The sequence below is a fragment of the Etheostoma spectabile genome, chromosome 14 (genome assembly GCF_008692095.1).
Source record: "Etheostoma spectabile isolate EspeVRDwgs_2016 chromosome 14, UIUC_Espe_1.0, whole genome shotgun sequence".
Classification (NCBI taxonomy): Eukaryota; Metazoa; Chordata; class Actinopteri; order Perciformes; family Percidae; genus Etheostoma; species Etheostoma spectabile.
In genome coordinates, this window is record NC_045746.1 from 7585398 (window position 1) to 7599667 (window position 14270).

The 14270-nt window shown below is 41.7% G+C and overlaps 1 protein-coding gene across 3 annotated transcripts in view; it reads left to right on the plus strand.

The window, feature by feature from the left end:
- gabbr1b (gamma-aminobutyric acid (GABA) B receptor, 1b) overlaps positions 1–14270 on the plus strand; it is a 165719-nt gene that overhangs the window by 106640 nt on the left and 44809 nt on the right. For all 3 annotated transcript variants that reach the window (XM_032536196.1, XM_032536197.1, XM_032536198.1), the window contains 5 exons: positions 7510–7644; positions 9697–9867; positions 10573–10674; positions 11089–11154; positions 11866–12057. In XM_032536196.1, the coding sequence (XP_032392087.1) occupies positions 7510–7644; positions 9697–9867; positions 10573–10674; positions 11089–11154; positions 11866–12057 (666 nt within the window). The remainder of the gene's footprint in view (positions 1–7509; positions 7645–9696; positions 9868–10572; positions 10675–11088; positions 11155–11865; positions 12058–14270) is intronic.

Sequence of the window (14270 nt, forward strand, 5' to 3'; positions counted from 1 at the left end):
GGGGGGGGGAGTGTCTCATTTGAAAGTGATGGAGATTTCCCCGGAATGACCGGGTTAATCAATGAGTCAGCTGCTTTACAAACCTATCTCTTTGGACTCAGGACTGAATTCAATTCAATTTAATCCAATTCAATTTTATTTAGAGTATCAATTCATAACAAGAGTTATCTCAAGACACATAGCAGAGCGTAGCAGGGCATAGCTGGGCGTAGCTGGACGTAGCAGGACGGAGCAGTGAAGTGAAGTAGGCAGCTTTGTTTTGCCGCTTGTTACTGAGCCTGTTGACTCAGTGTCAGTAGGTGAGGCTCATGCCTCAGCAGCCTCCTGGATTTTACCCTCACAGACAGGATGTAGACCGTTTCAAGTGTTGGTTGCTAGGAAACAGCGTGGTTTAAATCCTGTCAGCTATTAAGTTGGCAAACACTGCAGCATAAAATGATGTTGAGCCCCTTTTAAATTGGAAGTTAAAAGCTTTTCGACCTGTTTCAAACACGGCAGAAACATAGACACTCACTGAGCCATTTCGTCCCATTTTCTTAAAGGTGCCACACAAAACCGTTTTTACTTGTGTTTTTTGAAATATGTAAGGTCCTTATGTGTGTGAGTTATGTTGTGATTGTAAGAATGAACTGCTACCTCCTCTGTCAGCTCTAGCCACTGAAAAAAAATAAACAGAGAAATCAGGCCAATTACAACAGCTGGTCAGTCTGACATCATGTTGCCTGAGCTCATTACTATTCATGAGCTCGTCCAGTTACGCTGGGTAGAGGATGCTGATAGCCAGGCTCTCATTGGCTGTCACTGTTACCCAATCAGACTCAAGCAGCTTAGCTTGTTGAATATTAATGAGAACCGGCACAAAACAGAGTCTTCCTGCAGGCTTTCTAAACCCCACTAGAATGGCTTGAAACAAGGTAACCAAGGCATTTCTTCCACAAAAAAGTTAGAGTCCATGGTAGAACTTTATCGACATTACCACAGAGTAATGAAATATGTGTGGCAGGGCACCCGTAAAGCTTTTAATTTGCCCTAAAAAGGAAATATAGATGGAATGGTTCACTGTTTGATTAAAAAAAATTATCTTCATAATTTATTTGACACGTAATCCATTGCCGTCAACGAGGTTTGGACGTCCACCAAGCCGAGAAAGCTGCCAGCGCCGAGGCTCTCCTCAGTACAGTCATCATGCATACTACAGGGCGCGCTGAGCCCTCCACGTCCTTTTGGCCGTCTCGTCATCTATGGACGGAACTCGACATCAGAGACTGGACCGTTGCCCGCCTCTGAAGGGTCCTCAAAGAAAAAGGCCTTCCCTTTCACCACAACTATATCAAATTAACTTTGTTCCACCTCTAATCGGCCTCCATTGCCACTCCAACGGCAACAATCACCGAGCCTCCAACGCTTCCAGGTTCCTCGCCAGGGTCAAACAGCGCTGTCACGCGTGGCGTCAAGGGGGCCTTTTGCCCTTCTTTGTCCGATCTTTCACAGGTCATCTCTACCTTCTTTAGAGATGGTAAAGATCCCATCCTCCCTTCTTCTACCCTTCCTTCAGCCGCTTCCAGCCACACGGCTTTGGCTCACCCCTTTTCTTCTACAGCCAGCGCAGCAGCACAAGGTTCTACTGAAACCCACAGAGCTTTCTACAGGCTAATCCTCTTCTTCCAATGCCAACTGGTCTATCCTATTTTAGTGTTGCAAAATTCCGCAAATTTCCAAAGTTGAAAACTTTCCAACTTGGGAATAATTAACGGGAATGTATGGGAATTACTATCCTGATGTCGTCATACTCAGATTCTCAATGGACTGTATTTTTATATAGCGCTTTTCTAGTCTTAACGACTTCTCAAAGCGCTTTTACATAGTACAGGAACCATTCGCCATTCACACACATTCATACACCGTGGCCAAGGCTGCCGTACACTACTCTTTGCACAATGCACTTCCATCCTAACGTCCAACTTTTAGACTTTTTTGAAGGTGGATATGTCATTTGTTTCATGTATATATGAATGTGTATAACGTTAGTGATAGTGAGATGCTTGCTACAGTTGCATTTTCTAGAGATGGCACTCCCTCTCTCCAGTCACTCCCAAATAATGTTTGCCGTGCTTTCATGCGGTCATTGAGGCAGTTTGTAACATGGAAATAAAATGGATTATTGATAATTTTATTTATATAGTGTATAGCTGACTTTACCAGCTAACTTCTCTATTGGCCGTTGAAACAGGTAAAGTCTCTTCTAAAACCAGCCTATGCGACTTGAACAGCTGAGTAGCAGCGACACCATCAGCTGGTTTGAGTCGAGCTGAGATGAGGATTGAGGATTTTAAAATGAATGCGCTGTTGATATCTTCTATAACAGACACGATGGCGGAATCTACACATCTCAATTGTCCAGCGGCAGCCAGCTTTGTTGTGAACGAATTCAGCCCAAGCGCTCTTTGGTGACGTGGTTGACCGTTGATCATCTGTCCATCATCGTATAAAGCCTGCCCTGACAATTTGATTGGTCCAAACACCACTTGTTTGAGCATAGTTGCTCCACAACGGATCAAGTCCAGACGGAACTTTACAGCCTCAAATGTTGTGGGCGGGGCTAAATTCAGCAGGTATCCAAGCTAGGAATTAACGGGAATAATGGGGAAAAACAGGGAATTAATGTGAATAAACTGGATATTTTTTTCAAATCGCTAGTTATAATACTGTTAGTCTATAACAGGGAACTAAAATGTAGTTGAAAAACCCCATCTTGGAGCATAACCTTGGTTGTATTCTTCAGTTGATTGTCCTCCCTGTACACGTCAATGAAATGCACACACTGTAATCAACATAAGCTACTATATACTTGCCAACATTTAATTTTTAAAATACAGTAGTTTTTTTTGGGTTGGGGTGGGAGATAATTCATAACCCATTGCTATTACCCTATGTGTGTTAATAGTATTGCCCACTTGTTTTTGATGGTCTGGAAACAATAGTCAGAATGTTGATGAGATATGAGGTTTGGGTGGGTTAGTTTAAACAGAGATTAGTTTTTCTATTGGGGATAAAAACACTTGTGTACACAGAGATTGCTTTTGGCTCAGAACTCCACTTAAAAACTAAAACATAGCGGTGTAAATGCAGCCTAACCGTCAACTTCTGTGGTGCGCCGCTGACAGGAACATCATACCGTATATCCTGTCGATACAAGACGTTCGTATGAGAGGATTTTATACAACAGGCCTAAAAGAAAATGTCAGAATCCGAATCAGCTTTATTTGCCAGGTATGAGGACACATACGAGGAATCTTTCTGTAGAGCATCGTTACTCACACTGTGCTTACACATACAAAACAACCAAAACAAAAATATACACACTAATATATGCACAATATATACATACTCTAAACAGAAACAATATAGAGGCGTGAGTGCAATGAAGAGTTCAATAAGATTATTTAAATGTGGAGCACAGTGCAAAGGATACTGGGATAAATATTATTATGTTATTATATTACAATGTGAACAGTATGAACATATTGTAATATAACAGTTATGTATTAGGAAATGAGAATGATGAATAAATAAAAAATAAATAAAAAATAATAAGTGAGAATGGGAATGGGAATAATACTAAATAAGTGGAATAATAAGTGGAACCAGGAAACAGGTGCTGTGGAGACAGTGTTACTGGGTTAAGACAGTGTTACTGTTCTGTATTTTAACTGTAGTTACATACAATTTCTGTTTTTTAACAAAACCTATTTGACTATTAGTTATTATTATTACGAGTTGCCATGAATGCAGATAACATGATCACCTAATTTACAGGAGTTAATAACGTTTGCTGCATGGCCATTGCATTCATTCTGGTGTAGCGCCACAACATCCCCTATGCACAACATTGCCATATTACCAGTGCTGACATTTCACAGTATCTTCACAGCAGGAGCTGTACCAATCAAAATTATAGTCCAGACATCCTCAGGTGGAGCTAAACTTTCCTGCTCTGTGGAAAAAAACTTTTTTTGACAATTACATTTTGGCTAGATAATTAAACAAGTCCAAGGAAACCCGGAGAGGATATTGATTTTTGTTAAAATTAAAAATGTAATTCAATTTAACCTTGGGCTTTGGCTACCTCTCTATGTATACTGATGTGTGTGTGTGTGTGTGCTTGTGTGCTTGTGTGTGTCTGTGTAGGTCGGCCTTGTCTGTTCAGCTGCAGTCCCAGCTGGTATCCTAATTTAAGTCTTTACGGACAGGAATAGACAAGCAGAGGGGCAATGGTGAAGCCATAGGGTGGCCATTGCCACTACAGCACTATATTTCCTAACATTCGTTTCTTGTACGGAATCATTTCTCTACTGCTGCAGCAACATTAATCCCAGTGTAAGAGTGATACGCCTAAAACAGCTGCCCAAAATAACCATGTCTTGTTGTGTGGGAGTATTTTCTTTCTCCAAACAAGCAATGGGCACTAATGTCGCTGACAAATATCTTGCATTTCCCGGGTCTCTTTGTGTCTCATTGTCTGAGCATCCACAAGACTAGGAGCTGACTTCACACATTCCTGTGCTAGCCCAAAGTGAATACTAGCCTCAGCCTGCTCCCCGCCTCCGCAGATTTACAGCAGCCTGAACAGCTGTGTCATCCTCACTTGTAGCTATTTTCTCATGATGGGTGTAGCTAGCTAGCTCGCTGTGAAGGAAGATGGTGCCACCATTTTTAAACCTGCCTACAATGCTCTGATTGGTTGATTGTGTCTCCAACTGTGGAAAAAAAAGCCAGTGGAAGGAGTTTTAGGTGTCCATATTTCTGGAAATAAAAGTTCGGTTAAGTGTTTTAGCGCATGGACTTTTCTGGAAAATCATAATTGCCACGACTTGGGAGAACAATTTTCAAAAGCAATTTTCATCTACTCCAGACAGGCAGGTTACTGTGTATACATTGCATGCCCTGTCACATGTAGCTAGATGCTAACGTCAGGGAAAGCTGTAATCTTTGTTGCAGATGTTGTTAATTCCTCTCCAATTTCGGTTCACTTTCCTGCTGGAACCTGTCCGGTTGTGTAATATTTGGTGCTAAAGCCTTTTTTATTGGTAATACTTCATGGTACAAAGTCCTGCTATACACTCCGTTGCAGTCAGACAGGCATAGATTTTGGGCGGGAGGGGGTATGTCCCCTCTAATTTTTAGCAGAGGTAGATTTGTCTCCCTCAAAAAATGTTTGGTTTTGATCAAAAAAAAAATTTACAAAATTTTTTACAACGTTTTAAGAAGTTTACTATCTGAGGAGCTTTGTATGAGAGAATTTTATATAACAGGCCTAAAAGAAAATGTTCTGTGTTTTAACGGTAGCTACACACAATTTCAGTTTTTTTTAATTACGGGGCAAACAAGCTGCCAGAACTTAATCTGTTATTTTATGAATTTGTTTGATAGAATCCAGGAAATTAAGTGTCTGATGCTCAATTCACATTTTAAAACTGAACCTACGGCTTTGGTCAGACTGGCAGTGACATCAGAGCACAGATGCAAAGATTGGAGGAGACCCCGGAGATATGGAAATGCTGACCAAAGTGGGCTTTTTTGGGGGGGGGGAAGCTTAAACAGACAACTCTACAGCAGTGTCTCATACAGAGGGTGAATACAGATCCTGCAGCAATGGGCAGTGTAAAAACAATAAAGTGGTTTTAAACATTAAAACACTTAACATGTTCTTGTACAAACACAATTATAAACCTGAAAACATATGTACAGTAATAGGTCTTCTTTAAACAGTTAAATGTGCTGTATATTTGTACCCTTACATTCTGCTTTGCTTTGAGAGTGGTCTGTGCAGAGTAATATAAGTAAAGTAACACAATGACAAATGTTAATGACAAAAACCCCAGTCAAATTCATTTGACCAAACATGACCGGTACACGATTAACGGCCACCACACCTCCACCCCTATCAAATGGAAAGCAAGGATACACTGTTGTGTGGATTGAAATGAATATATATTTTCCCCAGCATTACACAGAAAGCTGCTGTCTCAGGATGCAGGTTACGGTGACCTTGGAACGTGCCTCAGCTTGCTTCCCTGGCTGCTGCTTGGCTCTGTGTGCGGCTATATGCACTTAGGTGTAAAAGGAACAGTGTATTTTACAATCACTTTTCATCACTTTATTTACTGAGCTCTGGTGAGCTAAATCTTCTCCCATGCTGTGTTCAGTTGTCCACCACATGGACTGTTCTTATATAGCGCTTTTCTAGTCTTAATGATTACTCAAAGCGATTTTACATAGTACAGGAACCGTTCACCATTCACACACATACACACACTGTGGCCGAGGCTGCTGTACAAGGTGCCACCTGCTCATCAGATACACACTCACACACATTTACACTCCAATGGGGCAGCATCGGGAGAACTTCTGAGTTCAGTGTCTTGCCCAAGGGCATGTAATGTATGGACCAGGGATCAAACCACCAACCTTCTGATTGGTAGGCGGCAGCTCTACACCTGAGCAACAACTGCCTAATCGCCCATCTAATCAATGTCTCAAACAGAACGGTACTTACATAACATAAAAACACACTATCTAACAGAACATCATTGGTGTATTACCAAAACCCCAGCACGTAGTCCAATCGATTTTAAATCCTTAACAGAGTGTGTCTGCAGGTCCTTAAAAACCCACTATGCATAGAACTTGAACATTTCTGGCTTTGGCAACCCCCAGTGTTTCTATCAAAATAGACAGACAGCAGTGCATGCCACCTAAAGAAGACCTATTATATACTGTTTTCAGGTTCATACTTGTACTTTGTATTGCTATGAGAACATGTTTACGTGCTTTAATGTTCAAAAAACACTTTATTTTTCTCATGCATCTGGCAGCTGCATCCGTATTCACCCTGTCTAAGATGCTCTGCCTCTATGGGTTGGTGCTCATTGTTTTGTAATTGAAATAGCTTTGACTAGAATGTCCAATGATTCCATGGAAGATGCAAGAAAAGTGGCGTTTCCCTGATGTTCAGGAACTCATCTCTGGTAAAAGAGAACTGCATTTACAGCAAAACAATATAACACAATATATGTCTATATATGTAATATATAGACACTGATGTATTTGTTGTACAAATTAGCTACAACAGTAATAGCAGTTAGCCGACTCATGTAAGTTGAGTTTTCATTAAAACTAAATTATGACTAATTAATCAGTGCACTAAAAGCCAAATTGCCTCCTCAGTTAGTTACTGAAAAGGCTATTTTTAGACAGAGTCCGACACAGTCAGTCCACATGAAGAAAACATCGGGGCTCCCTTTACTTCCAGCTTACTTCATGGAGAACAATGTCGGAAGAACAGCATCACTGATCTGCTTTAACTGAATACTCTCTGATCCAGCTAAAAACCGCATGTTACCACGTTGCTCAAGATCCGGATCGTTCCGGCCCACACCTGATTACCTCTGTAGGACGTTGGGCACAGTGTGTTTCTTCTGCTGACTGTCCTGCTGTCTGTGTCCACAGTGCGATCCAGGCGAGGCCACCAAGCTGCTCTATGACCTTCTGTACACGGAGCCCATCAAAGTGGTGCTGATGCCCGGCTGCAGCTCTGTGTCCACGCTGGTGGCCGAGGCTGCTCGCATGTGGAACCTCATAGTGGTAAGAACTTTCTCCTTTCTGTTTGTAGAGCTTCAAAACAAGACACACAATCATAGTGAAGCCAAATGTTTGGCGACATGGTGGTTCTGGGCTTAGGGTTGGACCTTGCTGCATCCTGGGCTTTTCTGTGTGGTCAGTATGAGTTTTTATTTCTTCCACAGTCCAAAGACATGCAGGTTTGGGTAGTTATAGCCTTGCATTGCCAGCCCTATCTTCTTCTACATCACTTATACATTCTGGGATAGGAGGGAAAAAAACCACTCTCATTTCTTTAACCCAAGGGGGTAAGCGAGCATCTGGAAAGCGTACCGCCTATGGGGAGATTCTGAGGCTGACAAGCCATTCATTTTGGCCTCACTTTGACAGTGAATACTTTACATCTGAAGCGTTAAAAGACTATTTGTTTATTGTTTATTTCTAAAGAAACACGACAATGTATAAAAGGCTCCATTACCTTATGCCTCACGTTATGGCTCATATCAAAGGTTCTTAAATATAATTTTACATAACTTATTAATAATATGCATTAACTTAATACGGCTTTCTGGCTTTATATTTTAAAATAAATAAACACTATGCAAAATGACAAAATAATTAATCAGAATACTTACCAAAAGTTGCTCCTGACACAAGGACACATCATTTTTTGCTCCACTACATATGATGATACAAAGTCCCAAAACTATACAGTTGCCTCTATCTATGAAATACTTGTACCATGAAGCATCCAACAAAATGTTAGACATATCACTTCAATTTTGTATATGCACTGCTATTTTTATGTGAGAAAGCACAACTGACCCATATTTCTTTGTCATTGTCCACTTCACAATAACCTACCTTAAACTGCAGGCGATTTGCAGGAAAGTAATCTACAGTTGCGCTCTCTCTCTCTCTCTCTCTCTCTCTCTCTCTCTCTCTCTTTCTCTCCACCTAACTAGAGCAATGGTAGCGCTAGGCGCATGATAGCTACGCAATCAACACGTCCACTCGCTCACTGTGACAGGCAGACTGTGGTGTGATACAGTTTACTTGAAAAACTAGATTTACAACCACCCAAATCAAGACGACATAAATGTAGTAGACCATAACATTACATCATGAAATATTTAGCTGTGGTAATGAATGTAAAGCTCCTTTCGTATGAAAACTGCGAGTAATTAAGACAGGTATCAAAAGAGTAAGAGTGGTTGTGTAGCAAGGTACGTTGAAAATCAACATGTGATTAGTAGTGGCACGCCCCCCCCTGAAATATGCCCCCCCCCCCCCCCCAATCCATTTGGCTAGAGGGCTGTCAATCAGACAGTTGTGATTTCTAGTGGATCAGTGTCCTGTCACTGGGCTGCCTGTTCTGTCAATCTTCCCAGCTCTTGTCTCATGACCAATTAATGTTTCCATGACAACTGTTCCAAATTCCAATACCATGGAACCAGCCTTGGCATTGTTTTTTTTGTTTTTATTAAATTTCAGACTTACCATATAGAAAATGTGTATTGTATTCGGATATACAATTTGTTTAAAATGAAAACAAGTGAAATTGATAATGAATGTGATGTTTTATTTAGCAGAATTACATTGTGTTGTTCTATCCTATCCAAAATTTTCTACATTTCTAAGCTGATTTTCTATGCTGTATTGTGACATTTAGTACCCCCCTGACTGATAATTACCCCCTGTGCCACAACGCAGGGGGTAATCATTAAAAAATCCTGGAACCGCCCCTGTGTAGAGCTGAGGGGAACTCAAGGGTTGGTGGTAATTCTCTGTGGGATTGTTATTACAAGCAACAGGTTCAGCATTACCTAAAGTTATCAATGACTGTTATCCTAATATAAAAATATTGATTAGTACAGCATTACATTATACACGTTTGTGTGTCCAATGGTAACATTTGGAGTCCATGAAACACTAGAAATGATTCAGACTTAAATTTTGCTTGTTGTTTCTTTTCCTAGTTTTGATTTCATTTTTAGTCGTCATTTGCAGCCGTTTATCTCCTCAGGCCCCTGCACCTGGCTTCACCATGCTTGTTTGTGTCTCCCTGTGTTGTAGTTGTCGTATGGCTCCAGCTCTCCGGCTCTGTCCAATCGCCAGCGGTTTCCCACCTTCTTCCGCACCCATCCGTCTGCCACGCTGCACAACCCCACTCGGGTGCAGCTCTTCCAGAAGTGGAAATGGACCAAGATCGCCACCATTCAGCAAACAACCGAAGTGTTCACATCAGTGAGTCACGTATTTAACTAAAGTGTTGCAAAGTAGCAAAATCATACAAGAGTACTAAATTACAACACACCACTCGTTGTCATTCAAAAATACTCTCACAGCTTTTATGAACCCAAATCTGCTACATTTATTACTCTCTCTGTGATTATATTTCAAACTCATCTGTGATCTGACCTTTTGCTGAACGGCCCCCCGAACAGCGAGTATCCAATCATAGCTTAGCAACTGTAACCAGGCACAGCAGGCCTGTCAAGCTTTGGATTTCTGTGCCTGGTGAAGCTCTGTGCATTGTGCTGTAGTTAAAGATTTTAGCAAGTTATCTTTAGTTAAGGTTCAACACATCATTGAGGTGCTTTGTTCTCTTTGTTTGTTTTGTTCCAGAAGTACATTCACTTTTCTCCTTTCCCTTTTCCCTCCCCTCCCTTATGTCCCACATCTTCTATCACGTCTACCCTCCCTTTATCGGTTTCTCTCTGCCTCTCTCTTGCCACCTGCCGTTTTATCTGTTGGTATCATCACCCACGCACCCACCATCATCTTTCCCCCTCGCTACTTTGCTTCTACATCAATTGCTGCTTACTGTTTTTCAAATTTATTTTCGCAGCCTACCACCCGTTATCTCTCCCATTCCGTTGCTGTCTCTCTCTTTTTTTGGTCTTCTCCTATATGCTCATTATTGTGTGCTTGTCTCTCTGTATTTGACAGACTCTGGATGATCTGGAAGAGAGGGTGAAGGAAGCTGGGATTGAAATCAGCGTTCGTCAGAGCTTCCTCACCGACCCTGCTGTGGCTGTCAAAAACCTTAAGGTGCCCATTCTTCTGACACATAGCAGACAGCTGGGCACCAATCAGCCGGGCCAATCAGGCCCGGTCACCACAGAGAGCTTCTGCATTCTTGGCAGTATTCTCCCCATCACCTGCCCAGAATGTGGAGTTATGCAGCATCACGAGGCATCACTGTAGCTCCAGCTGCCCACTGGTCCAAGCTCTGGTAGCACGGCGGCCTAGTTTTAGCGTGCAAGATTAATTGGCCAGAAACCATGGTAACAGCATAAATATAACCCAGTAGGGAGGAAGTCTACTGCTGTGTGTGGTGCAGAAGCAGGCAGCACGGTTGACTCCTGTGTTCCCTATCCACACTGCAAGACCTGTAACCTGTTTGTTTTCTTCATGCATCTCCAACATGTGTGTGACTTTGTCTTTTTCTTTTTCACTTTCAAGCGCCAGGATGCCAGAATTATTGTTGGTCTGTTCTATGAGACGGAGGCCAGGAAAGTCTTCTGTGAGGTAGTGTGTTCTTCTTAAAATTCATTTGTGACTGACTTGGCTGACATTATGCAGACAAAGGACTGAGGCAGTGAAATCATTTTACAACAAAGGCTGACCAAAAACCTCCCGCCACAACAACAATTTTTATCTCAACTGCAGTAGGTCTGATCAACAAGGCCCGGGAGCCCCACTGACAGACTCCCCACACCCCACAGCCAATATTCAAACATCCTGGACTATGTATATCCCTGACCATTGCCAATATGATACATACTGTGAACTTTTACACATCCTCTAATTAATACTTTTGCACACCATGCACAAAACCATCTTTTCCTTGCTAAAACAGTGTTATTGTACATTAGTTTTTATAGTGTATAAAAAAAAATGTAGTATATATTTTGATTGTAATATTACTATTTGATACTTGTTTAAAAACATGCTTTGTTTATGTTTTACTTATATTTATTGTATGCACCAAACACACCAAGGCAAATTCCATGCAAGTGAAAATGGAAATGAAACTTGTGCAAATGTTGACTCCATGTTGACTTCCTTACATACAGTGAGTGAGCGCACTGTGGCGGATGGGAAAAACGTAAAAGACGAAAACATTAAAATTCCAAAATACACTTGAGGGGGGCTTTAAATGTATCAAGTATGAATCTTTCTGTTCTTTCTCTGAGCACGCGTTGATGCGTCCTGTCATTGGTCCGTGTCCCTCTGCAGGTGTACAAGGAGAAGCTGTATGGGAAGAAGTATGTGTGGTTCCTCATCGGCTGGTACGCAGACAACTGGTTTAAGATCAAGGACCCGTCCATTAACTGCACTGTGGAACAGATGAGCGAGGCCGTGGAGGGTCATGTGACCACTGAGATTGTCATGCTCAACCCAGAGACGGTGCGGGGGGCCTCCAACCTGGTGAGACCCGCTTCAGTGGTGCTCAGCAGAGTCATCTGCGGCGGCAGAGGCTGCTGGGAATTTATGATGAATGCCCTGATCAAATTTTAATAAAAAAAAAATCTGTGTAGGCCTACTACTAGTTTCTTACCTTATGTATCTTTAGCGTGGATCTTCCAATACGACGGCGTATTAGGGCCATTGTAAGAAAAAGTTGCTGGGATTGGTTCTACTTAACAAGCAAATGTCAACACTTTCATTCTCTGGTGCCATTATTACTGTAAGTTATTTCCTTTACAGCCATGAGAAGGCAGCAGCTATCTGATTCCTCTGCATCTCTAACTCGACTGATGATGTCACTGTCGCGCGGCTGCTGGGTACATTTTGTGCAACCAGCATCAGACTGTAAAATACCCACAGATCCATCCAATCTGTTGGAAACAGGTCGCACAGCTCCACAAAAAAACATATAGCTCCCTCAGGACGGCCAGTGTTTCAGTAGCTGTCTCCATCCTAAACACCAGCTGAAAGCGCCATTTCTTTTTTCTAAGGCTGGCCTGGAGCCCCCACATTTTTAATTATAAGCCTGCAGGTAGCCTGTGTGTGGCTGTGATGAGCAACATGATATGTAATCTATCCCAAGTCCCAGACAATAACCGTTCTCTGAGGAAGACTATGGACACTCTCCTCTTTGTGATTAAAGATCCGACATTATGGCCACAGCCTCTCATTCACCCACCTATGCCTTCTTTCTGATCCCACCCTGTGCCCAAGTGTGCCACATAGAGTTACCATTCAGTACCTTGACAACTGAAAGTGGGTGTACAAGAATGAAAGAAATGCAATAAAGTTGTGCTAATTAAGCTGGGTTTAGTTCCTATGTTGATACCACAAGGAGTGCTTCGGGACCGTCTACAAACTACAACACCGAAAAGAGATAGAAACATATTTTCAAAAATAGGCATTTGCTTATTTTTTTTTAAAGTAAGTGATATAGTACAACTAGCACGGGACAGGTTATAATTGAGTTAATGTTGGAGACACTACCTCATTTAATTGTTAAATTGATAGCCTACATATTTTAGTTTGTATCTCTTTTCTGTGTTGTAGTTTGTAGACAGCCCCTAAGCTCTCTTACTGCTATCTCTCACAGGAACTAAACAGAGCTGAATTAGCAGAGCTTTCATGCATTTCTTTCACATCTACACAAGTGAGATTTACTGTGTTCACTTGGAAGGAATCACTTCACATGGGTAGGCACGTTTAATGACATTTTGAACATGTTTAGAGTCTGAAAATATGTTTATAAGTTGCCCTGTTTAAGCTTGTTGGGTGCCAACGCTACCAACATGGTGTAGGCAGCACCGATTGGTTTTTAATTTTTCTTTCTACTGACAGCACTCCACATTTACAAACAACTGACCTACATGTTGAAATTGACTGGAATTCTCCTTTAACCAGCTGCGCAGATCAGGTGCACCCTGCCAAGTGCATATGGAGTGTGTGGTTATTTTGTGGCCCAGCTTCCTTGGCGCATGTGTGGGACACTTATTATCTATCAGAAATACTATTAAATCTTCAATTTCAGTGCCATATGCCAGCACAAGCTCAAGGGTGAGGTTAAAACAGTGAGTGGCTTCATGCACACTCCGACTGAAACCAATTGAATCTGGTACTGAGTTGAAAGCAATACTAAGGCTATTGTTGTCAAAGTCCACATGGATAATAAAATCACCTACAATAAGTACTTTGTCTGATTTAAGGACTACACATGACTCAGAGAATTCAGATTATGGACCTGGGGCTCGGTAAACAACAACAAATATAATTGGCTGTAATGTTTTCCATGTTGGATGTAGAAGGTAAAAGCCCCAGTGTGTAACGTTTGCAGTTGTTCATTATCAAAATCTGTGTTGCCCGTTCACAAACTTGTCATTTTTTATGAATATTGACCACCACCATCAATTTCAAGTATTCCTATTTGCTTGAAATTTTACATTTGTACTTGCATGAACTGGGGTAGACTCTTCATAGTCATGCGCCATTTTGAAATACATTAGTCGGTAAGGGACATACGGGTTGTACTGCTCCGCCTTTTGCGTTTTCGACTCACAGCTGCTGCTAATGGGTATCGTCGCTTACCGGCCCCGGCAAGTTTGAAGAAGGAAACACGGAGGTATTCAAAATCAAAATTTCAGGAATAGGAGTCTTCTTCTTTGCCCAGAATAAGAAAA